This window comes from Chrysemys picta, chromosome 1, assembly GCF_011386835.1.
Source record: "Chrysemys picta bellii isolate R12L10 chromosome 1, ASM1138683v2, whole genome shotgun sequence".
In the NCBI taxonomy this organism is placed as follows: domain Eukaryota; kingdom Metazoa; phylum Chordata; order Testudines; family Emydidae; genus Chrysemys; species Chrysemys picta.
The window spans coordinates 188,415,239-188,439,860 of record NC_088791.1 but is presented as its reverse complement, the minus strand read 5'-3'; the positions used below and the strand labels follow the sequence as shown (position 1 = coordinate 188,439,860).

The 24,622-nt window shown below is 39.0% G+C and overlaps 1 protein-coding gene across 1 annotated transcript in view; it reads left to right on the top strand.

Moving 5' to 3' along the window:
• LTN1 (listerin E3 ubiquitin protein ligase 1) overlaps window positions 1-22,601 on the top strand; it is a 44,258-nt gene extending 21,657 nt beyond the window's left edge. The window contains exons 14-30 of the mRNA XM_008165278.4: window positions 3,722-3,875; window positions 4,143-4,293; window positions 5,779-5,980; window positions 7,041-7,200; window positions 7,454-7,558; window positions 7,845-7,987; window positions 10,499-10,634; window positions 11,600-11,744; window positions 12,796-13,009; window positions 13,359-13,596; window positions 14,524-14,598; window positions 15,261-15,447; window positions 17,034-17,205; window positions 19,523-19,743; window positions 20,564-20,758; window positions 21,367-21,534; window positions 22,057-22,601. Of these exons, the coding sequence (XP_008163500.2) occupies window positions 3,722-3,875; window positions 4,143-4,293; window positions 5,779-5,980; window positions 7,041-7,200; window positions 7,454-7,558; window positions 7,845-7,987; window positions 10,499-10,634; window positions 11,600-11,744; window positions 12,796-13,009; window positions 13,359-13,596; window positions 14,524-14,598; window positions 15,261-15,447; window positions 17,034-17,205; window positions 19,523-19,743; window positions 20,564-20,758; window positions 21,367-21,534; window positions 22,057-22,119 (2,729 nt within the window). The 3' untranslated portion in view covers window positions 22,120-22,601. The remainder of the gene's footprint in view (window positions 1-3,721; window positions 3,876-4,142; window positions 4,294-5,778; window positions 5,981-7,040; window positions 7,201-7,453; window positions 7,559-7,844; window positions 7,988-10,498; window positions 10,635-11,599; window positions 11,745-12,795; window positions 13,010-13,358; window positions 13,597-14,523; window positions 14,599-15,260; window positions 15,448-17,033; window positions 17,206-19,522; window positions 19,744-20,563; window positions 20,759-21,366; window positions 21,535-22,056) is intronic.
• The last annotated feature ends 2,021 nt before the right edge of the window (window positions 22,602-24,622 follow it).

Below are 24,622 nucleotides of genomic sequence, written 5' to 3'. Positions count from 1 at the left end.
CTGCTCATTAAGTGAGCACCTTCCATTCTGTGCACTGACTAAGGCTGGGGTCCTGTGGGAAAAAATAGTATGTGTCACGAGGGACTTGAACTATCCAGACATCTGTTGGAAAAATAATATGGCAAAACACAAAACGTCCAATAAGTTCTTTGAGTGCTTTGGGGACAACTTTTTGTTTCAGAAAGTGGAGGAAGTAACCAGGTGGACAGCCATTTTAGACTTGATTCTGACCAACAGAGAAGAATTGGTTAAGAATCTGAAGTTGGCTGCGTAGGTCCTGGAACTAGGGGTGCGGGAGGTGCTGCAGCACCTTCTGGCTTGAAGTGGTTTCCATTATATACAGAGTTTTACAGTTTGGCTCTCAGCATCCGCACTATAAAAATTGTTCCAGCACCCCTGGTTGGATGGCAATTTGGGTGAAAGTTATCATGAAATGATAGATTTCATGATCCTAGGGAAAGGAAGGAGTGAGAACTGCAGAATAAGAACAATGGACTTAAAAAAAGCAGACTTTAACAAAGTCAGAACTGGTAGATAACATCCCATAGGAAGAAAATCTAAGGGATAAAGGAGTGCAGGAGAGCTGGCAGTTTCTCAAGGAGACCATATTAAACACACAACTGCCAACTATCCCAATAGGAAGAATAGGAAGTGGCCAATATGGCTGCATCAGGAGCTCTTTAACGACGTGAAAATCAGAAAGAAATTCTACAAAAAGTGGAAATCTGGACAAATTGCTAAGAAGGAATACAGAAGAGTAGCATAAGCATGTAGGGACAAAATCAGAAAGGCTAAAGCACAAAGTGAGTTACACCTAGCAAGGGACGTAAGAGACACTAAGAAGAGGTTCTTCAAATGCACTGGGAGCTAGAGAAAGACAAAGGAAAGTGTGAGTGCGCCACTTAATGAGGAAACAGAGCTAATAACTGATGGTATCAAGAAGGCTGAGGTGTCTAATACCTGTTTTGCTTCAGTCGTCACTAAAAAGGTTAGTGGTGACCAGATACTCCACACAATTAATATTAGCACGGGGGAAGGAACACAAAACAGGGAAAGAAACAGGTATAAGAATATTTAGATAAGTGTATTCAAGTTGGCAGGGCCTGATGAAATGCAGGCTAGCGTATGTAAGGAACTAGCTGAAGCAATCTCAGAACCATTAGCAATTAGCTTTGAGAACTCATGGAGGATGGGTGACATCCCAGAAGACTGGAGAAGGGCAAACCTACTGCCTGTCTTTAAAAGGGGCAACAAAGAGGACCCAGAGAATTATAGATGAGTCAGCCTAACTTCAATACTTGGAAAGATACTGGAGCAAATTATTAAACATTCAGTTTGTAAGCACCTACAGGATAATAGAGCTATAAGAAATAGCCAGCCTGGATTTGTCAAGAACAAATAATGCCAAACCAACCTAATTTCCTTCTTTGACAAGATTACTGGCCTAGTGGATAGCGGGGAAGCATTAGATGTTGTTTTTAATAAGGCTTTTGACATAGTCCCACATGACATTTTCATATGGTTTAGATGAAATTATTATAAAGTGAGTGCACAACTGGTTGAAAGCCTGTACTCAGAGCGTATTTTATCAGGGTTTCGCTGTCAAACTGGGAAGGCGCATCTAGTGGTGTCCCGCAGGGGTCAATCCTGGGTCTATTCAATATTTTCATTAGTGACTTGGATAATGGAGTGGAGAGTATGCTTATAAAATTTGAAGATGACACCAAGCTGGGAGGTGTTGCAAGCACTTTGGAGTACAGGATTAGAATTCAAAAAAACCTTAGCAACTTGGAGATGAAATAAGATCCAATAAAGATAAGTGCAAAGTGCTTTTCTGAAGAAGGAAAAATGAAATGCACAGCTTCAAAATGGGGAATAACTGGATAAGTGTTGGATCTGGAGGTTCTAGACGATCACAGATTGAATGAGAGTCAACAATGTGCTACAGCTGCAAAAAAATACTAATACCATTCTGGGGTTTATTAACAGCAGTGTTGTATGTAAGACACGGGAGGTAATTTTCCTGCTCTACTCGACACTGGCGAGGCCTCAGCTAGAGTACTGTGTCCAGTTCTGGGAGCTATGCTTTAGGAAAGACATGGATGAATTGGAGAGAGTTTGGAAGAGAGCAACAAAAATGATAAAAGATTTAGAAAACTTGACTTATGGAGATAAGTTTTAAAAAAACTGGACATGTTTAGTCTTGAAAAAAGAAGACTGAGAGGGGACCTGATAAGTCTTCCAATATGTTAAGGGCTGTTATAAAGAGGAAGAAGATCAGTTGTTCTCCATGTCCACTGAAGGTAAAACAAGAAATAATGGACTTAATCTACAGCAAGGGAGATTTAGGTTAGATATTAGGGAAAACTTTCCAACTCTATAAGGGTAATTAAGCTCTGGAATAGGCTTCCAAGAGAGGTTGTGGAATCCCTGTCATACGAGGTTTTTAGGAACAGGTTGGACAAACACCTATCAGGGATGGTCTAGGTTTACTTGGCCCTGCCTCAGTGCAGAGAGCTGGACTTGATGGCCTCTGGTAATGCTGCTTCCCCACTTTGAACTTTAGGGTACAAATGTGGGGGCCTGCATGAAAACTTCTAAGCTTAACTACCAGCTTAGATCTGGTCCGCTGCCACCACTCCCAAAATGCTAATTCCCTTCCCTGGGTAGCCTTGAGAGACTCTTCACCAATTCCCTGATGATCCAAACCCCTTGGATCTTAAAACAAGGAGAAATTAACCATCCCCCTCCTTTCTCCCACCAACTCCTGGTGGATCAAGATCCAACCCCCTTGGATCTTAAAAACAAGGAAAAATCAATCAGGTTCTTAAAAAGAAGGCTTTTAATTAAAGAAAAAGGTAAAAATCATCTCTGTAAAATCAGGATGGAAAATAACTTTATAGGGTAATCAAACGTAAAGAGCCCAGAGGAATCCCCTCTAGCCTTAGGTTCAAAGTTACAGCAAACAGAGATAAACACTCTAGCAAAAAGGTACATTTACAAGTTGAGAAAACAAAGATAAAAACTAACACGCCTTGCCTGGCTGTTTACTTACAAGTTTGAAATATGAGAGACTTGTTCAGAAAGATTTGGAGAGCCTGGATTGATGTCTGGTCCCTCTCAGTCCCAAGAGCGAACAACCCCCAAAACAAAGAGCACAAACAAAAGCCTTCCCCCCACCAAGATTTGAAAGTATCTTGTCCCCTTATTGGTCCTTTGGGTCAGATGTCAGCCAGGTTACCTGAGCTTCTTAACCCTTTACAGGTAAAAGGATTTTGGAGTCTCTGGCCAGGAGGGATTTAATAGTATTGTACACAGGAGGGCTGTTACCCTTCCCTTTATAGTTATGACAGCCTCTTGAAGTCTCTTACATGGAATCATAGAAATGTAGGCCTGGAATTAAAAATATCATAATACATATGCGCAAGTTAGCCAAATTAAGGTTGCTCGGGCATCCTTAATTCTGGCATTTCCTAACAACTTTTGTATGCTTGGCTTTTCAAGGTGTGTGTGATAATTATATACATATTTTGCTTACTTTTATAGTAAATGTAAGAGGGTCCTGCAAATTTTTGACTTCAAATAATTGGTTACCAACTTAAAAAGTTTGAGAAACACTACTTCACATGTTAACAGAACAGTGATGTAGTGAATGTGCCCATCATTATGCAGTATGTAATTTGGCAGTTAATGTTTTAACTACCTTATTTTTTGTGTTTAGATTTACTTGTCAATAAACTAAACCACACTTGGTTGTCTGGCCTAAATTCGCTTGTGCATCAGGTTGGCTATATGCAGAAACAAAGCACCTTCTTGCATAAATCTGCATTGTGGGTCAAGAATCAAATTCAGTCTTCCTCTTTGGATGTTAAAAGGTAACTATGTTTACTGCGTATCGGTTTGTTTTGGGATATTAAAATATGAAATAATCAATTCAAAACTAATGCTTTAACAGCATCAGCCTATACTTAAGTCCTAAATAATTAAAATGTTTATTATTCTGTCTGTGAGGTAACAGCATGAACTAAAATGCAAAGTGAAAAGCCATTGATGTGACCTGGTACTGATGTGAAATGTCGTGTCTTGTTGTCACATGATTGTGCTTAATTTCTCAGGAAGAATTTTTTCTCTCACATTTTTAGCCTTCAGGTTTTGATCTCTGCAGTTAATGATTTGCTGACTAAGCTACTGGAAGCTGGGGAACTGTCTGGTTGTCTTCTGGGAACTTATTTTGGATGTATTACTCCAAACAACTCTGAATGGGAACAGTTGCGAGAATCCTTACCCATTGAGGTATGAAAATGACTGCAGTCTGAAAACTACTGCACAACGAAATAGCTGATGTATCTACAACCTGGGCTGCTTTTTCTGTAATCTTTCCTGCTTAATCTCTGGAACACTGTGGTTGGAAATGATGTGAAGTGTGCCTCTCCTTCTATTGCCTGTCTAGTTTCCACCCCCGTGAGGTCCAAGAGCTCAATGCTGCATGGTGCTATGCTACTCTGGCCATGATCCAGCACACTTACGCACACGCTTATCTCTAAGCATAGGAATAGTCCCATTGAAGTCAGTGAATACTTACAGTTAAGCACATGTTAAGTGCTGAGCTGGATCAAGGCCAAAGAGCTCAGAAGCTTGTAGGATCAAGGTCCAGAATGAGAAAGCAGTGGAGGTGGATGAGTCCCTTTCCATATTGGAGGGGAAGGTAAGGGTATGTGCATGCATCTACAGGGCCATACATGCACAGAACATTTAGGCTGTTGTATCCCTAATGATGCTATACAAAATCTGTAAATATAAAAACTCCCCTCTTTTTGGATTCTACATAAAATACTGTTTAAAGGACAGTGTCAACTTGCTTTATTTTGCAATTTACTGGGTTAAAAAAATGCAGTTTCTGATAGTGACCTCTTAAAAGTAAATCTTGTTTAAAATAATCCTTTTATAAGGCTTGTATTGTTCCTCTGCAGCTGTTTATAGTCTTTTCAACTGATTTAGGGATACAGAGAGAAAACAGTGAAACTAACTGTCCTCAAAGTGCTGTCAAATAGGCAGAGTAAACTGAAAAAATCTATTTTTCCTTAACTACTGTCAAGGCATAATACTCATAGTATTACTTGCAACTATACTGTGTATACAATTTTCAGACATAAATGCAAGTTTGAAGTTACAAGTGTCTCTCTTTAATTTGGTTGGCAATATGATTGAAATTAGACAGAAAAGGATTTTAAATTTAGATTAGGAATCCCCCACCGATAACCTTGCTACAGCAATTAGACCTGTGTTGGGAATAGTTCTCCAGTTATGATACCTTTACTGGCTATTTGTTATAAACACTTGGGAATCTCAGGCTTGGTCTACACTACCCCCCCTAATTCGAACTAAGGTACGCAACTTCAGCTACGTGAATAACGTAGCTGAAGTTCGAAGTACCTTATTTCGAATTAGTTCAAACTTACCTTGGTCCACACTCGGCAGGCAGGCTCCCCCGTCGACTCCGCGGTACTCCTCTCGGCGAGCTGGAGTACCGCAGTCGACGGCGAGCACTTCCGGGTTCGACTTATCGCGTCCAGACTAGACGCGATAAGTCGAACCCAGAAGTTCGATTTCCAGCCGTCGAACTTGCCGGTAAGTGTAGCCAAGGCCACAGTGTGGGAACTTTAAGTGACATTGTAAGTATTTTTGAATTTGAAAAGTTACACAAATGTCTGAGCCTTTGTATTATTCTGTAAAAATTACACGTAATTGTGGACAGCTCCTTTCTTGTGTTTGTTACAGTGGTTACACAAACCTCTTTTGGAAGGAAGACTGAGTGTGAACTGTGAGCACTCAGGAACAGAGGTTAAGCTATGCAAAACAACTAAACTTCCAAACCATCTGTGCACTGCAGCATTGTTAAGTAAAATGGCACTACTTATACAGGAACATGAGGTGGTGTTTGAAAACCACGATGCAGAGAGGAAGAAAATTGAAAATATAAGTAAGTAAGAATGGTAAAACTAAAGAGCAGTTGATTTTATATTGTAGTTGTGAACCAAATTGTATTAATTGGTGGAAGCAATTATTAATAAAAGGTTTGGAATATAGCTGACATTATTACTTTATCCTACATCTTTTACAGTTGTTGTTCTGATCCTGCTTTAAGTGCACAATTATCTTTTAGTGTGGTGTTCATATATCTAAAACCCTTCTGGCCTTTCATTTTTTGCTTGTATTCATACTCTCTCAACTAACCTCTTAGCATACACTGAGGTAAAAATAGTTGTTCTTAAATACTGGCTATCCCAAAACACTGCCTGCTGCATGGTGAGCATACATGCAATGTAACCAGGCGTATTGGTACATACTTGAGTGTTAAGCATGAGATTGGAGACATTATTGCAACCATTTTTCTTATCCTCATCACTCCATCCGTACCTCCCTCTCGTTCAGTCGCTTTTACTTGTGAAGTGGCTTAATTATTTTCATGTTTTTAAATCAGATCTGACCATTGACATTATGCATTTTATGAAGTAGTGATGCCACTCCATGTTCTTCTTCTGTTGCTATTGAAGAGGAATGTAACTTCTCAGTGTGGTCCTTCATAAGAGGATGAAGAAGAAACAAACACACAGTAATTTAAGAACTGGTTTCTAACTTCAGACTGGGGTTATTATCTGAAATTCGGTCTTGACTGCCTAGTTTAGGAGCAGCAGTCAGGAAAATTAGAGCCAAGAAGAGGAAGAAAATATGAAGGTGTAGGAGAGGAGTCACTAACTAGAGTCCTTTCCAGGCTTTTTTGTTTGTTTTTTTTCTTCTCATTTTATTAGTGCCTAAGCATCTAGAATGGCTTAAATTAATCATGGATTATTACCTATTGTTAACTCCAAAGTACATTAAGTGTTGGTGCCAGGAGTCCAGCTCATTCCTCTCAGCACCTGAAGTCATGTGCGAATGTTGGCTTTTTTTGTGTTGTTACCAAGATACATGGAAATGTAAGCAGAGGCTCACCGCATACACCATGCTTATATTAAAACCGATACTTTTGTTTGTTTGATTAGTTGCAGAACTGCTATACTCTTTGCAGTGGATTGAAGAACTTGATGACCCTCCTTGTCTCCTCCTTGAATTTCTCAACATGCTTCAAGTAATCAGTATTACATATGAGGACTTAAGTGCATTTGGTAATACAACCAACCTTCTGCAAATATTATTTAGCAGGTAGGTACAGATTTAGAAAATACTTGATGAAATATAACATTCCTGACTTATTCTGGCTTTGGCATTTGCACTAGAGAGATTATTACTTTTACTAATATGATCTATTACAGAGATCGCTTTTACTGGTGTGATTTCATTTTGACTTCTTTCGTTAAGGTCTTTTCCTTGATATGTTCACATATGTAGGGTGTGTGTGTATGTGTACAATCTACATGTAAATTAAATAGTTCTTTTTTTCCTTTTTCTTCTGTAGATCAAAAGAGTGTGGAAGACTTTGGGCCTTAGCCATGGTTAGAGTGATCCATACAAAGAATATTGCATCCAGTGAAATAAAACAACTTTATAAGATGACAGAAGGGTATTCTAATACTACAATTCATAATTCCTTGTAGTTGTGAGTGAATGTTGTTGATACTGCGTTGCTATTGGTTCTGATGAATGAAATGTAGGATGGGTACTGTTTATCTTTTATATATGCAGTGTAAAATAAATGCAATTTACTGTATATAAATGGCTTGAAAGAAGCAGAATATGAAATAATCCTTCTTTGATCCATGATCCCTAGGAGCCAATTTACATTTTCCTATAATAAAACTGATCTTTGTTTCCCCGTTTCATTCTTGGTATCTTGTTTACATGAACAGGTTTTTCCCATTAACAGAAGGCAACTTACATACAGTTCAGAGCCTGTCTCCATTTTTACCCGAAGAAGAAAAGGAAGAACTAGTTATCCAGTGTACTGCTAAACTTATGACATGCATGCAAACCGAGCTCGTCAGTACTGATGGTCAGTAACATAACTATACACTCTTCAGCCAGTTTGGTTTATTAATTTAAGATGGGACGAATTTGTAATTAATTTATTCGTAGTAATGCTTCATAGACTATTGATAAGGCAACTGTTTACTACAAACAGATTGTTGTTAATGGAATGAAAATGCATTATCTTCAATTGTCAGCATATTATGTCTTGATTACATGTTGTACCAACAGTTTTATAAACTATTAAGGACTGTTCTCATATATATAACTAAGTATTACCCACATGGCCCATCCAGAATGGGAAACAAATGACCCATGTCCAGATTTTTTTGGTATTTAGGCATAGCACTGCTCAGTGTTGCAGTATGAATTAATGTGATTTAGACTCCTAAGTGCCCTATGTCGCTTTTGAAAAGATGTAACTTTCTGAAAAATTACCCTTTTGAGCCTAAACTTTTTATAGTTGGTTTCTGCCCAAAGAAGAATTGTGTGGGAGAGTATAAGCAAAATCCTTTCAGGTGTTTGAGTATGGTGTAGTTAAAATAAAAAACAAAACACTCTTCCTCCCTCTTCTTCCTTGTTTTCATTCATTTTTGGCCATGCTCTTATTGACCAAGCTACATAAAAACTTGATACTTGTCATGTCACTGTTCCTCAGTGAGGAGTATATCTCTTGCTGAATTTGAAAATCTTAGCATTGTCAAAACAAATTCATGACCATTTGGGCAAAACTGTGTTGTGTCTTCAGGTGAGCACTTGCAAATAGACATATTGTAAAGGCTTTGTAAGTGTGAATTTTTAAACACTGGTTAAGGGGGAACAGTTGATCAGAATCTTGAATTTTCCTGCCCCATCAGATTTTTTATTTTCTGCACAACTAGTGTGTATTTGACTATATTATCATTGGGTTATACATTCAGTTAACATTTTCTGGGCTCTCTGTCTTTGCTTCTGAGACTGCATTTGGGCCACCAGGGCCTGACCTGGGAAATTTTAAGTAGATAACAGGGGAGTGGGTCCTCAGACTATTCCCTAGTTGTATAGGAGATCCCCATGTGTCTCTTCGGCACACTCCTCTGTGATTGAGGAGAATAGATTCCCAGTCAGCTCCGCTGGTCCACATGTCCCATTCTGCCCCATCCTATTTCTCCAAAGGGTCCTGGCCAAGGAATGTTTGCCCAGTTTCTAAACATTTGTCAAGGAACGAGTTTCCCATTGAGTCTGTACTCTACTCACTGCATGAAACTGGTAAAGTTCTTGTAAATACAGCACCAGGTCTTGTGTGAGGTGTATGCTCCTTGACGTGCACATATAAATGGTGCAGTTAATGGAATGCTCACGTCATTGGTATGGTGCTTGTAAAAAATGTACCTATTCTCCAGAAGGTGTACATGCATATTTTCTTCTTTCTTTTAAAATGGAAATTTAAATGGAAAAAATACATTAATGCAGTAATAAGGGTTCACAGTTAACATAAGTGTCAAGTTTCTGCATGTTGCACATGTGTAATATTTTATTTTCCAAATTATCTCATTAAATATATAGTTTAACCCAGGAGTGGGCAAACTACGGCCTGTGGGCTGGATCCGTCCCACGAGCTGTTTTAAGCTGGCCTGCGAGCCACACCATGCCGCTTGGCCCCGCTCCGGCCAGAGCGCAGGGTCGGGGCTGCACCACGCGGCTCAGCCCTGCTCTGGCGCTCCAGCCGGGGCGCTGGGTCAGGGGCCATACCACGCAGCTCCTGGAGCAGCCGCATGGCCTGCTCCAGCTCTAGCAGGGTCGGGGGCTGCTCCACGCATAGGAGACTGAGAAGGGACATGCTATTGCTTCCAGGAGCCGCTTGAGGTAACCGCTGCTCAGAGCCTGCATTCCTGAGCCTCTCCCCACGCCCCAACCCCCTACCCCAGCCCTGATCCCCCTCCCACTCTTCAAACCCCTCAATCCCAGCCCGGAGCACCCTCCTGCACCCCAAACCTCTCATCCCTAGCCCACACCCCTACCCTAGCCCTGATCTCCCTCCTGCCCTCCGAACCCCTCGGTCCCAGCCCAGAGCACCATCCTAAACCCCAACTCCTCATCCCCAGCCCCAACCGAGAGACCACACCCCCTCCCGCACCCCAACCCCAATTTTGTGAGCATTCATGGCCCACCATACAATTTCTATTCCCCGATGTGGCCCTTGGGCCAAAAAGTTTGCCCACCCTTGGTTTAACCTATTACTCTTTGTTTTGTGCTGCAAAGGATAAATGCGCTGTTGGAACCTGAGTTTGCATTTTTTAATCACTTTTATATTAACTGTGTAAACTTATCCTAGCATTTAATTGTAATACTGGATTAACTACCGAAAGAATAAGAGAAATCTAAATATTGTCCAGAATAAGTTTTTGTATGTTTGTATATGTAAGATACAAACAAAAAGTAGTAATTGGATATGCACTTTTCCTTTCCTGTGCTGGCATTGTCTTGTTAATAAATACATGAATATATTCAAGAGCATTCAACGTGTTATATGTGCTTTTTTACATATGTATTGTAGGAGCTTTTGGATATCTTGCCATTTTAAACTCCTGCTTACACAGTGGAAGCATTGATTGTCGAGAGCTCCTGCCTGGAATATTAAAAATCATTATGTCATGGAGAAATGATAATGAGGACAGCTTCCTTTTCAGCTGGTGGGTAACTTTGCTATAACTTAACATAGCCAAATCTTATTATGTATTTTAAAACAGTCTATTTAGAAGGACAAAGAGTTTAAAGATAAAAATCTATTTTTTAAGTTCCCGTTCAGTACGACTACTTGGATGCTTGAAGTTAAGGACATGCATACGTCTTTTCAGGATTGGGGGTTACATCCGTGATGAAGAACCTTAATAAATAGCGGGATTTTCAAAAGGGTTGAGCGTCTAGCAGCTTCTGCATACCCAGCAGTTTGATGATCAGATCACTTATTTAGATACCTAAATAAAGACTTGGGAGGTGAATTTCAGGCACCTGTATTTTAGAAATCTGGGCCTGAAAATCTGACCAAAGTCTTAACATGCAGAGAAGAAATACTTTCATTTGTCTGAAGTTCATCCATCTTGGGTTTACTGAAGAGATTTGTGAAATGGGGACAAACTGGCAAGAGAATTTCATTGTGCCTGCATTATGCATTTAAAGTAGGCAATCGTTGTAGGTGTTTGTGTATCAATTCGTGCATTAACTTGTGGGATTTGCGCACCCAGGTGCTCACACTTGAAACTAAACTCTGTGATTCATTCATATATTTTATTGGCTACAGGAAATCATTAAATCTTGTAAACCCATTTTTAATTGTGTCCTGGAGTATAATGCAAACTGTAGTTTGTTTCTAAACTTACTGATTTACATTAGGTTATTATTTGAGCAAATAGATAAGTATAATGTGTAGTTGGTGGCCTGTCTAGAATCACAGAACTTCTTGTTTGTTTGCATGTTGGTTTATCTTGTTCCTGTTATGTAGACTAACCTCAAAGAAAGCAAGGGTATTTTAAGCACTTAGGCAGATTCCAGTATACAATATGAATTTGGCCTAAGAGGAAACACTAAGGCTAGAACAGAAATATTTTATTCCTCTGCATTAATGAGGTTGGTTTTAACTTCTGTACTTCTGTTTCAGCAATCTTAAAGAAGCAACGCCTCAGTTGCTTGGTTTCAATATAGAGATGATCCGTTACTTTCCACTGCTGTTAAAATATTCCACGTCTCCACTTATGGACAATGAGTGGGACTTCATAATGTGCTCCATGCTGGCTTGGTTAGAGGTAATATGATAAGCATCATTGCTAAACAGTATATTGCATCCTGAAATAGGACTCTCAGAATGGACATTCGACACCTATTCATTTGACACTAGACTCATATTTTTTTTCTTCTGCATTTAAAATAAGGAAGCTAAAGAACAGATATTTAAGCCTTAATACCTTTCTCTGTATGTTTTTATAGCATCTTTCATCTGAAGGGTGTGAAAGTGCTTTACATAATATAAGTACAGGGGTTGCATCCTCTACTTTGGCTAGAAACATATTCATTTTACACCAGTATCATTACAAACTGGAAGGATGGATGTTAATTTAAAGACAGTAGCCCAAAACATAGTGGCAGCCACATTTGTGGACTTGCTATATAGATGTATCATTTTAGAGGATTTTCAGTAGTTAGTTATATTACTTTTTGTGGATCTTGACAGAATAAAAATAAAAGCAGGAGCCCAATTTGAGGGAGGGGATTGATTTTTGTCCAAGGGAGTGAGCGCCATTTTAGTAATTTCTGGTGGAACGTAAGTTTTCCACAATGCGGAAATGATTTAATGAATGAAGCTTATGAAGTTTTTATATTTGGGAGGGAACGGGGGTGCTTTTTAAACTATGGTTTTGGCCTACTTGGCAGTGTAATGTTTAGTGTTGCAGATACAGACATTACTATTTGAATCCACTTGGTGGCAGTTTCTGCCTACCATTATGTAACGGGTTCTGTAAAAATGAAAAACAATCCATTATTCTAAACCTTGATAAGAGCTGGGGAGAGTTATTGTATTTTATTTACTTTCGTTGGGATCCAGCAGAAGTTTCTAAATAACCTTGTGAGGTCAAATACCAGGAGCTTTGAAGTGGCGTGAGCACAGATTTGTCTTATTTACTAATTCTTACGTAGTATATTTTGTAGAGCTAACTGATGCTTGCTTTTCCATCAAACATCTCAAAGCACTTGATGAACTACAAATTCTATAGTGATCTATAACTCTGTATAAATGTAGTATAAAACAACTGTCTTAAAGCAGAGTGAGGACTAAGAAATTACTGCCATTTTTTCCAGACAACAAGGGAAAACCATTCGCTTTATCGTGTTCCACTGGTGCAAATTTTTGCCTGTGTCAGCTGTGACTTGGCTTCTGCCCTTAGTGCTTACTTCCAGGCAGCAACTCCTGAGGCTATCCAAAATCTTCCGATGAACCTGATCAGTGAATGGAAGGAATTCTTTTCTGAAGGCATTCACAACTTGCTGTTAACTTTGTTGGTAAAAGTCACAGGCAAGTATATGGCAAATGACAAGCAGGGTAGTAGCTTGATATGACAAGTGACCTGAGTAGAGGTATTTTTAAGTAGAATAGATGACAGACTAAGTTTGACTTTATTATATTGAGTGCTCTATTCATGTAGTTGTTAGACAGTATTTAACTAGCACATAGTGGATGAGCAACAATCAGTGAAAAATATTTAAGGGATATATAATTACACTTCGATTTTTAATAATATTTAGTATTGGATAATTTAGATAAGTGGAAATAGTGTGCCTTAGTTGTCTGTGATTGAACCCACTTGTAACCATAACAAACTGAGCTACAAATGTAACTTGCTGTTTTTCTCCATTCTGAACAGGGGAAAGCAAAGATGCATCTGAAAAATCCTTTCAGAACTCTATACTGAAGTCCTTAGGTGAAGTTCTAACATACATTTCAAAGGACCAATTGTTGAACCACAAACTGCCAGCCAAGTTTGTTGCTGGCCAGAAAACAAACCTTCCAGATAACCTACAGACCTTGTTAAACACATTATCTCCATTGCTGCTCTTCCGAGCTAGACCTGTACAAATCACTGTCTACCACATGCTATATAAGTAAGGAATCAACCAGTGATCTTTCCCTCTCTGTTTTTAAACTCTGTAAAATTTTGCATTTTGAAATGTGAGGAGGCTAGTAAAATAGTTTTCCATTTGGAAAAATCGCTAAGTGGTAATTTATGTACATGTAGTGAACTTTGATATACATATATTCAGTATAAATGCTGAGTAATTTTATAAATGTTTTAATTTTAGACTAATGTATTAACATAAAGGAAAAACTTTAGTAAAGAACATGAAAATGTAATTTGATTTTCTGACAGAATTGTGTATGTGCTTTAACTATAGTATCAATATTACTACAATCCAGGGTTGCCTAAGTGTTTTCAGTCTAACCCTGTGTTTTCAGATATACGTAGCTTTCCAAAACTTTTGTCTGTTGAGCTGAAATTTTCCTGACTTGGTCTCTTCCTGAAGGTAAATTTTACTAGAGAGTTTGAACCAAAACTCTTCAGACATTTGTGTATGAGGAAAGTGGGGAATAATTCTTCCTTATTCTCAAGATTCTTCTGAACTTTCTTTGGACAGCCCTAGTGCCAGAAATTTGAAATGTGGTACATATACTTAGCTACCTTTCATGCTATTTGTAAGATACATATGACTTGAAACATAGGCTCCATAGCAGCTTGTGCCTCTCATTTAGAGTGCCCTCAAAGGTCTGTAAAGGCTGATGTTAGGCTTGCTCAGAAGTATAGATGTTAGGACTTCTGAGTCTTCCTAAAGTAAAGATGAGTAAAGGGAAAAACTGAGCAAGATTATGTGCCTTCTGGCACCTGTAATTTAAGCATGTGTGTCTTATAGACACTGCACTAGTTTTAATAAATACATTGCCAACAAATTAATGCTTTTCTTGATATAAGAGATAAATGGTGTAGGCAGTAAAAATGAAAACTGGTTCACTCCACCTTCCTCTCAACTCCACAGGTTAATGCCCGAGTTGCCTAAATTTGATGATGAGGATCTCAAATCCTATGGTGATGAAGAAGAGGAATCAGCTTTGTATGTTGTTGTTTTTTTTCTATTTTGACTTCAGTTCTGCATCTTTAAAGGGGATGGGGTGTTGCATGTCATGGGGTATAGCATCGCAAAAAGCAAACTTCAGGAGCAGTTAGTTCAGTATTACCACTTGTGTAGGTGGTAAGAATGGATTGTGCTTTCTATTGTGTTTATCCAGCACTAGCACACTGTGAGTTCTGCCCAAATGTAAGTTAAAGCAATTCAAATAAAGGCCCGAGTCCTCCGTTCAGATCCCCATAGTAGCATTCAATTTCTATATTCTGCGTTTCCTACCAGAAGTTAATGGCAGGTCTGCCTAGTTAAGGGGAGAGGAGTATTAAAATATAATACTGCTGTGCAGAACTGAGAAGAGTATTTCATAGAATCATAGAATATCAGGGTTGGAAGGGACCTCCTGAGGTCATCTAGTCCAACCCCCTGCTCAAAGCAGGACCAATCCCCAGACAGATTTTTGCCCCAAATCCCTAAATGTCCCCCTCAAGGATTGAACTCACAACCCTGGGAGAGCTTTTGATGTATTTACATGTTTGGTACTGAGAGGATGCTGAGCAGGCTGTAAAAAATAAAACCATTTTGTGTTCTAAGAAAGTTTTATTTTGTAAAATTCATCACTATGGCAAATATAATGCCTTATCATTCCATAGGTCACCACCTGCAGCTCTTATGTCTGTTCTTGCCACTCAAGAACTCTTTCTAGAAAACATCCTAGATTGCATTCCCGTTGGAGAGTATGCAGTTGTTCAGCCACTGAGCGAAGAGTTCTGCTTCATTTTAGGATATCTTCTCACATGGAAATTAATATTAACTTTCTTCAAGGCAGCTTCTTCGCAAGTATGTATTTAATGAATGTTTTTTCTCCCAGTGGGTTTTCTTTACACTCTTATCTGGCCAACGTCCTGGTTGTTTACATCTGGTCCTGAAGTTTCCTCTTAATATTTTTCTTCCGTTTAAGTATTCAATGGCTTCAGGCCTTCAGCTGATGCAGAATTAATGGTATTCTTTTTAGACCCCATCAACACTAAATACACTGATAGAACCCTCAGAGAATAGAGAATAGCGATCTCTCCTTTCCCTAGTGCTGAGCGTTTCTTACACAGCACTAGTAGCTCTGCCATTACGCTAGCAGTGGAACTCATGTGTTTGACATGGCAGTGCAGAAAGCTGTTACTACACTGAGTAGTAAATATAATGCTTTAAGAATTTTATTAAAATATATAATTTGTAAGCAGTTTTAAGCAGCCTCATTGGCATTTTATTAATATCCTATTTATCCACCTTTTAAATGCTTACTTTACAGTATTTAGAAACCTTCCTCGACAGGAAGCAAGACATCACTGTAAAACCTGTGTATTAATGTCCGTTTAAGGAAAACTATCTTGCTGCAAGAGATACGTAATTTGAATTCAAACTATTGTTTGTAAATAGGAAGTATTTAATTAAATATACAGCTGTGGTTAACCTTACTAGCCACCAGAAAACTTTTATGATTCAATCAGTAAACAATACCTGAGGGACATGGAACAGTATTTTTAAGGTAATGTGGTTGATAGTTCACAGTACAAGGTATATTGCATACATTGCTATTCTTACAATTGATCTACTCTATGCATCAGTGACTCTTAATTTTAAATTTAGTATCATATTATAAAGTATCTAAATCCCATTTAAGAAGTTGTCCAAAATAATGTAATTTTTTACTGTTAAAGGGTGATATAAACGTTATGACATTATACATAATATATACCAAAGTAAACCATTTGGATTCCTATTTCATTTGTGGAGATCACGTTTGTAGGTATAGATGTAATGGAAATGAATTCTGTGTTAACAGCTCATTGGAAAGAAAGCTAAAACAACATTCTAAATTTAGATTTTTCCATTTCTCTTAGCTCATCTCGCCTATTCAAGCACAAGATTGTTCCCTACAGTATGTTCTTGAGTTCTTGGTTTAGTCTAATTCAATAGCTTGAACCATGAGGCTTCCATCAGTTCACTTAAAAGATAGTAATAGACTTTGGTGTCAGAATGCTTTTCCAGGTAGCCTATATGTTGGACTGCCCTAATCAGTTTATCTCCAGGTATCTTACATGTAGATGTTTGTCTATCATAGGTATTTATATAGTCCTCGTCACCATTAGTAGATGAGCACCTCACCATCTTTAATGTATTTACCCTCCCAACACCCCATTAGGTAGGGAAGTACTACCATTTCAAGATAGGAAACTGAGTTACAGACAGGCTTGCCCAGGGTCATACAGGAAGTCTGTGGTGGAGCAAAGAATTCAACCAGAGTCTACCAGGTCCTAGGCTAGTGCCCTAATCACTGGACCAACCTTCTTCTCTACATGTACATGTTCATATCAGAACAAGCTGCTTTTTATTAGGACTCATACATACTTTATTTTTCCCCCCACCAGCTGCGGGCTTTATATTCACAGTACCTTCGAAGAACTAAGAATCTGAATAAACTTCTTTATCACCTGTTCAGGCTTATGCCAGAAAACCCTGCCTTTTCAGGGCCAGCTACTGAAGTCCCAGATAAGGATACAAAAACTTTCTTTACTGAAGAACTTCATTTAGGTGTCAAAGGTTAGTAAAAATTTATATGTTATTTATTCACGCAGAGTAACTTCAGCCTTAATAAGGTTAAAATATGCTTCTTAGTGAAAGAAAATGATAAATCTTAGAGAAACATATCCCTTCCTTAGGCCAGGTCTACACTAACCCCCTAATTCGAACTAAGGTACGGAACTTCAGCTACGTGAATAACGTATCTGAAGTTCGAAGTACCTTAGTTCGAACTTACCTTGGTCCACACTCGGCAGGCAGGCTCCCCCGTCGACTCCGCGGTACTCCTCTCGCCGAGCTGGAGTACCGCAGTCGACGGCGAGCACTTCCGGGTTCGACTTATCGCGTCCAGACTAGACGCGATAAGTCGAACCCAGAAGTTCGATTGCCAGCCACCGAACTAGCGGGTAAGTGTAGCCAAGGCCTTAGTCTCATTACTGAGTTATTTCCAGAAAAAGATGTGATGGGAAATCCTCAATACCAACGTGTCTGCACATGTTCTGGGTTTAGATCCGGGGTTCTAAGACTGGGGGTCGTGACAGAGGGTCACAAGATGTCAGCCTCTACCCCAAGCCCTGCTTCGCCTCCAGCATTTATAATTGTGTTAAATATTAAAAAATGTGTTTTTAATTTATAAGGGGGGGGGGTTGCACTCAGAGGCTTGCTGTGTGAAAGGGGTCATGAGTACAAAAGTTTGAGAACCACTGGTTTAGGTGGTGCAAAAAAGGGGAAATATTTAAGCCTACAATATGTTAAAATCTGCATGCAGATTTCTTGTTTCATTTCTTAAATTGACACTTTTAGGTAGCTTAAGCCAACTTTTAAATTGTCTATTTAAAAATATATATGAAGTTAATAAAAATTTCTTCAAAATACGTAACTCGTATTTGCATTCACGTATCTGCAAATACAGATGTTGCAGCAGAGTGCTAATGCATGAGAAACAGAGTGTTAAATTGTCTAAAGACTAAAGTTAAGTAGATTACCGTACATTCTCGATCATAAGTCGGTTAGTTTATAAGCTGACACCCCCCCCCCCCTCCCCAAGATGGATAAGTAAACATGGAAAATTTTTATAACCCATTCCTAAGCCGATCAGGGGTCAGCAAACTTTGGCTCCCAGGCCATCAGGATAAGCCGCTTGGGGGCCGAGATGGTTTGTTTACCTCGAGCATCCGCAGGCACAGAGGTAAACCTATATGTAAACAAAGTGTCCCGGCGCGCCATCTGCTTACCCTGGCGGGCCGGGACAGCAACTGGTGGGGAAGTTTTTTTGCGGGGAGAAGCTGAGAGTGAGGGGAGTAACCCCGGTGACCACCCCCCACATGACCCCACCCCTAGCCCAGGACCCCCACACTCTCCCTATCCCATCCCTTCCCACCAAGGGAGGATGAACGGCCTGGCTGGAGCTGCTCCGGCAGGCTGGGCAGTGCGGCCGCAGCGTGCTCTGGCGGGCCGGGCAGCACGGGCACAGCCTGCTCTGGGGTGCGGGGCCGAGCGGCACAGCTTCAGCCTGCCAGCCCCGGAGCTGCAGCTGCTCCAGAGGTGGGGGGGAGAGCAGTGTGGCCGGAAGCGGAGAGACTCTGGCCCTGCCTCTTCCCTTCTGTCTCTGCCGGCTGTGCTGCCTCTCCTTGCTCCCTCTGTTGGGGGGAGGGGCTGTGTCCCACCTCTCCCTCTCTATACCCGTTCATAAGCCGACCCCCTTCTCTGGTGCTTCCCTTTTTGTACTAAAAAATTCGGCTTATGAATGAGTATATACGGTAGTTAATTTTCATTGTTCTACCAAAGAAGTGCAAAAAGAAAATTAGACTCGAAAATTATTTTTCCAATAATCTAAAGAGATATTGGTAACAGAGGCAAGGAAATACAGTTTCAAAATTAAAATGTTTGTTTTGATTTCATTATTTTCATATTACTATATAACATAACCAAAATAAAATGAAAAGTTGTTTAGAAAGGAAATTGAAATGTTTCATTTTAAAAACAGCCAAATGGAACACTTAGACGTTGTTGGAACAATTTTCCCTTTTTTTGGTAAAATTTCAGCAAAATGAACACAACTTGGCAGAGCATTTCAGTTTAGACACAGCTGCTTTCTCCAAGGGAAAATGGTTCCGTTGAAGTTTTTCTGACCAGCTCTAAATCTGAATGTTCATAAGAAGGATAGCATTTATGGACAAGAGGGGTTGGGAATTTTTGGCATGCTTTCCATCGCCGGCAACGGGTTCTGTGATATAATCAAATTATTAAAATAATGCTCCTATAGGGATGGGGCAGAAACAATGCTATGTCAGCTATATGATATTTGACAAAATGTTTTTGATTTTTTCCCCCCCAGATACAGCAGTGCTGTCATCTCAGATTCCACACTTGGCCTGCTCGGTGTATCATATGACATTGAAGGACTTGCCAGCCATGGTTAGGCTTTGGTGGAATAGCTGTGAGAAACGGGTCTTCAATGTAGTAGATAAATTTACAAGCAAATATGTCAGCAATGTACTTTCTTTACAAGAAATATCTTCTGTGCAGACTAGCACACAGTTATTTAATGGCATGACGGTTAGTAAGGCCTTTATCTTCTCAAAAAGTTGTTTGTGAATTGTCTTGTAAAAATTGAAATATAAACTCTCCAATGTTTCTAAACCAGGCATTAAATACAGTAAGGTGTGTTAAGTGCCAGCTAGATAAAGATCACTGAGAGAATATCAGTGGACTGGAACTATCACAGGATAGTGCTCTCTTGCAGTTGTGATTGGATTGAAATCCTGACCCTGTAGAAGTCAACAGTTTTGCCATTGACTTCAGTGGAGCCAGGATTTTACCCTAGACCTTTATCAAAATGCTGTAGTGGTCAAAGCAGAGATGTTGCTTTTTCAGAACCTGACTGATCCTCTGACAATGAATAAAACGATTTTATTTCTATTATCATAAATGATTGATAGTATAATTTCATTTGGTATTGGTTTAGTAGGATGACATTTGTTCGCTGTATAATTGCTGTCTTCCTGTATTTGGAATAGTGTAGAAAATCTTGGTGCACGTACTTCAGTCAGAGAGGTTATCCATATAAGTGCTGTTTTCTGCAAGACCACTATCAATATGGTACCTTCTGGCTAGTGTCATTTTTTTTTTTTTAAATTTATCAGTGATTGTCAGCCATCTTTCAATCTGATTGGCTGATACCAGTTCTGTTTAGTTTGGCATGGCAAAGGTTGGCATTTTTCTTTAATGAAAATATTTGTCAGTCACTTGTTTTCCTGGTCCAAGCATATGCTGTAAATTATGGATCTTTCATGTAATATAAAAAGACTTGAGAAAGTGTATGTTTAACGTAAAGTGAGATCTCACCAGTCTTTTGAATGTTTCTGTTTTTCTATAGGTAAAAGCTCGGTCTGCTACTCGGGAAGTGATTGCTACCTATTCAGTTGATGATATATTCATTGAACTGATAATACAGCTTCCGCCAAATTACCCACTGGGCTCAATAACAGTTGAGAGTGGAAAGAGGGTTGGTGTGGCTGTTCAGCAGTGGCGCAATTGGATGCTACAGTTAAGCACGTACCTCACTCACCAGGTGAAGTTTTAGGCCAAGCCCTTGATTTTGACAATTTAGGACATACAAACAGTGACACAAAAATGATAGAACAATCTTAGCAATATAGTGTTGACTGAAATGTAATACCAGGATCTACATCTATGGATGATGAACTATTACAGTCTCAAAACTTCCCCTAACATGAGACCCTTTAAAATTGGGTAGGTTGGTAATTATAGAAGTCACTCTACACTTGTGATTATAAGAAACTAACAAAAGGATTAATGCAAATAGCTTTATAAATGCTCTTAAATGCACACTGTCCACTACAAGTTCTGTAGAGAGGAACATGTCTGAAATCTGAAGAATCTGTTATAGGATACTGTCCATTGTAGTTGAAATACATGGCTTTATTTGATTATATACATTAAAATTGTACGTTTAATCTCTTTACCACGCCCTTCATAAATAGCATGTCATCTTAGATTAATTTTTCAGGATAGGGTCCAAGTCCCACTATGTATGTATAAACACCTAGTACAAAGGATCCTGCTTGGGGCTTCTGGGTGTTACTAGAATAGAAATAAGAGATGTTCTAAAATGTTAACACATCACTGATTGCTGTTGTGACTCTTTCCCTCTGTTAGAATGGAAGTATTATGGAAGGCTTGGCTTTGTGGAAAAATAACGTGGATAAACGGTTTGAGGGCATTGAAGATTGCATGATCTGTTTTTCAGTCATACATGGTTCCAATTATTCTCTTCCCAAAAAAGCCTGTAGAACATGCAAGAAAAAATTCCATTCAGCCTGTTTGGTAAGTACCCAGAGGTGGTCTTGTGTACATGTTTGTATTTTGCCTAAATTTAAAATCTGGTTCAAATTGCAGTATGTAAGCTATATTAGAGCTGACAAAATGGTAATCATGAGTATATCAGAAAAGGTTGATGTCTGTATTGCCATACAAAAGAAAATTACTGCTTCTCTAACAATATAATTCCAGGAGAGTTCTCACTTGTGGATCCTACCTTCTTAAAATGAGACCAGACAACAGGGAGAATCCTGGCTGGTATCTTTCAGAAACTAATGTTTTGTTTTATATTTGTATTTCATATGACTTTGCTTCTGCTAGGGGAAGTTGCTTATCACCGCTTATTGGAAAAATAACTTTTACTAGCCTTTTAGTATTTGGTAGTCATCTTCACTGGCAAGTTATATGTCACTATATCTGATAAAACCTTACACCTGTCAAACAAAACTGAATGAAAGTGTTCAAGTGTAAAGCACTTTTAAAATTCATCATATGTTCACATTTTAAATGTTTCTATTTCTCTTTCAGTACAAATGGTTCACATCAAGCAACAAATCCACCTGCCCGCTTTGTCGAGAGACCTTTTTTTGAAATATAATGTTCTTCTCCCTCTTCAATAAAATGAACAATGTAGTAAATGAAGAGGAGGCACTGGTCCTGTCAAGAACTGTACATTGAAGGAAGCCAACTTACTTTTTGGAAATAATATCAGAATTATCTTAAATTGCTTGACTAAAGGGATGATCCATGTTGATCTCTGGACTGTGTTATTGTAAAGAGTTCTGAAACACTTCTTTGATATAAAAGAAAATATATGTAAGAATAGTTTATTTTAATTTGTATATTTTTTAAAATGTTAAAGTATTCTAAAAATTCAGAGGTGATTTCAATAGTTATGTTTGCACCGAAGTAGTGTTCAGCTACAACTCAGTCAATTAAACCTACCTAGGTACAGTCCAACATACTGTTATGCACTTAAGCAGGATGGTGCCTCTAATTTTACAGGTGAATTTAGTGTAGGTGGTGTGAAGAACTGAATTTCTGGAACCATTAAATTTGAATTTATAAATCTTCTCATATTTGAATTATTAGCTGCAGCTGCTATTGCATTAAAGTTAATTTAAAGCATATGATAAAACATCGGTGGTAATTTAATATTAAAGCCTGATCTGAAATACAAGGTAATCTAAAGTATTTTATAAACTGAACGTTAAGAGTGTAACCCGATTTTTTGATTTCTAAGATTGAAAAGTTCAGCAGGTAAAGTCAGAGAGAGAAGTTAGAGAAGAGGAAGGATGCCAACCAGCTGTTGTGCTCTCATTATTGCTGCTTTCTTTATCTGCAGTTGGTGAAAACCTTAACATGTTAATGAAACTTTATGCTCCACTGACATTCTCCAGTGATCATAGGGATTTAGCTTTATAACTGAATTTAAAATTGTTTCACTAGTAACTTCCGTTCATATAAGTTGTTTTTCCAGAGAAACATGCACAGAACATGTAGCCCATTTCAACTGTGAAGCCATGTTGCTTCGTGTGTTAAATATTTGGATCTGTAAAGTCACACAGTACAAAGGGAGAAATAGGCCTATTATGTCAGTGTTTCTAAGCCTTTGGGATTGTGCTGTTTTTCTTCGTCTTTTGGCCAATGGATTTTCTGGGGAAAAAAAACACACCCTAAATTTTAAGTGACTTGTGCTTTAGGTATCCAATTAGATGGACCTTTTAAAGGGGCCTGATTTTCAGAGAGTGAGTGCTCAGCCTTGTCTCAAAACCAGGCCCTTTCAAGGTGGGCACCCAGACTCGCTTTTGAAAAGACACGCCTACATGTATTGTAGGTGCAATAGATCAGTAGTGCCAGCACTAAGCTGCTAATGGAGAACTTCTGCATTTTAATTATCTTTTATTAAAGAAAGCAAAAGGTGGTATTTTAACATCAATCTGAAAAAACATATTAAAGGGAAACAATTTGTTTCCATAATTTTGATACTTTAGCAGAAAGGCTTCTCAACTGTTTATAGTAATTTATTAAATATTAATCATTTAGTCTAAATGATTATTTATTGCGGATTAGGAGACAACTTCTGCTGGATAAATGAAACAGCTGGACAACTTCATCAGTTAGCTGCCTATATCTTGTGAATTGCATCTTTCATAGAAAGCTTTAAGTGGCTTGCAAGTTGGTTCTGTTAGGTATCCTGTAGTCCGGACTTCGGTAGTGGGAAGCAGTGCCTTTCTTCTCCAAAATATCTGGATGTGGCAACTCTTTTTCTAGCCAGTGCATGTCCTTTGGTGATCCACAATTGTTTAATCTCTTGCACTAACAATTTTTGAAAGAGGATTAACCTTAAGCCATTGGCAGAATAACTGTAAAGCAGAATATGAAATGTAGGGTCTTGATCTTCAAGTCACTGCTACCTCTAAGGGTGAAGTCCTGGCCCCACTGAAAATGGCAAAACTCATTGGCTTCAGTGGGGCTAGGATTTCACCCCAGTTTATACCAGTTGCCTACAGAATGTATGCTCTGCCATGTTTTACTACAAATGCTTGAGTCACACAATATGAAGATGAGTAACATCCATTGTCCCAGTTATAACAACATCTAGCAGTTCTAATGCCATTGTATCAAAATATCTCAAGGACTGAGAACAGTCTGTTGTTAAGCTGGACCCCCATAGTTTTTTCTAACTTTAAATGCATTATTGTCAATTGTTGTAGTTCAGCGTCAGTCACAATTGAGAGATGGGATATTTCTTCATCACGTATATAGTGATGTGGTGTCAGTCACCTGGAATTGCAACTGCAGGCCTCCCTCTCACCCCAAAAATATGGCAGAAATGACCTATAAATAAGGCCCTACCAAATTCACGGCCTTGAAAAACGCATCACAAACCATGAAATCTGGTTTCCCCCCATGAAATGTGGTCTTTTTTGTGCCTTTACCCTATACTATACATTTGGGGGTCCTGAGCCAAAAGGGAGTTGTGGGGGGGTGTCAAGGTTATTTTAGAGGGGTCATGGTATTGCCACCCTTACTTCGGTGGTGCCTTCAGAGCTGGGCAGCAAGAGGGCAGCAGCTGTTGGCCAGGCACCTA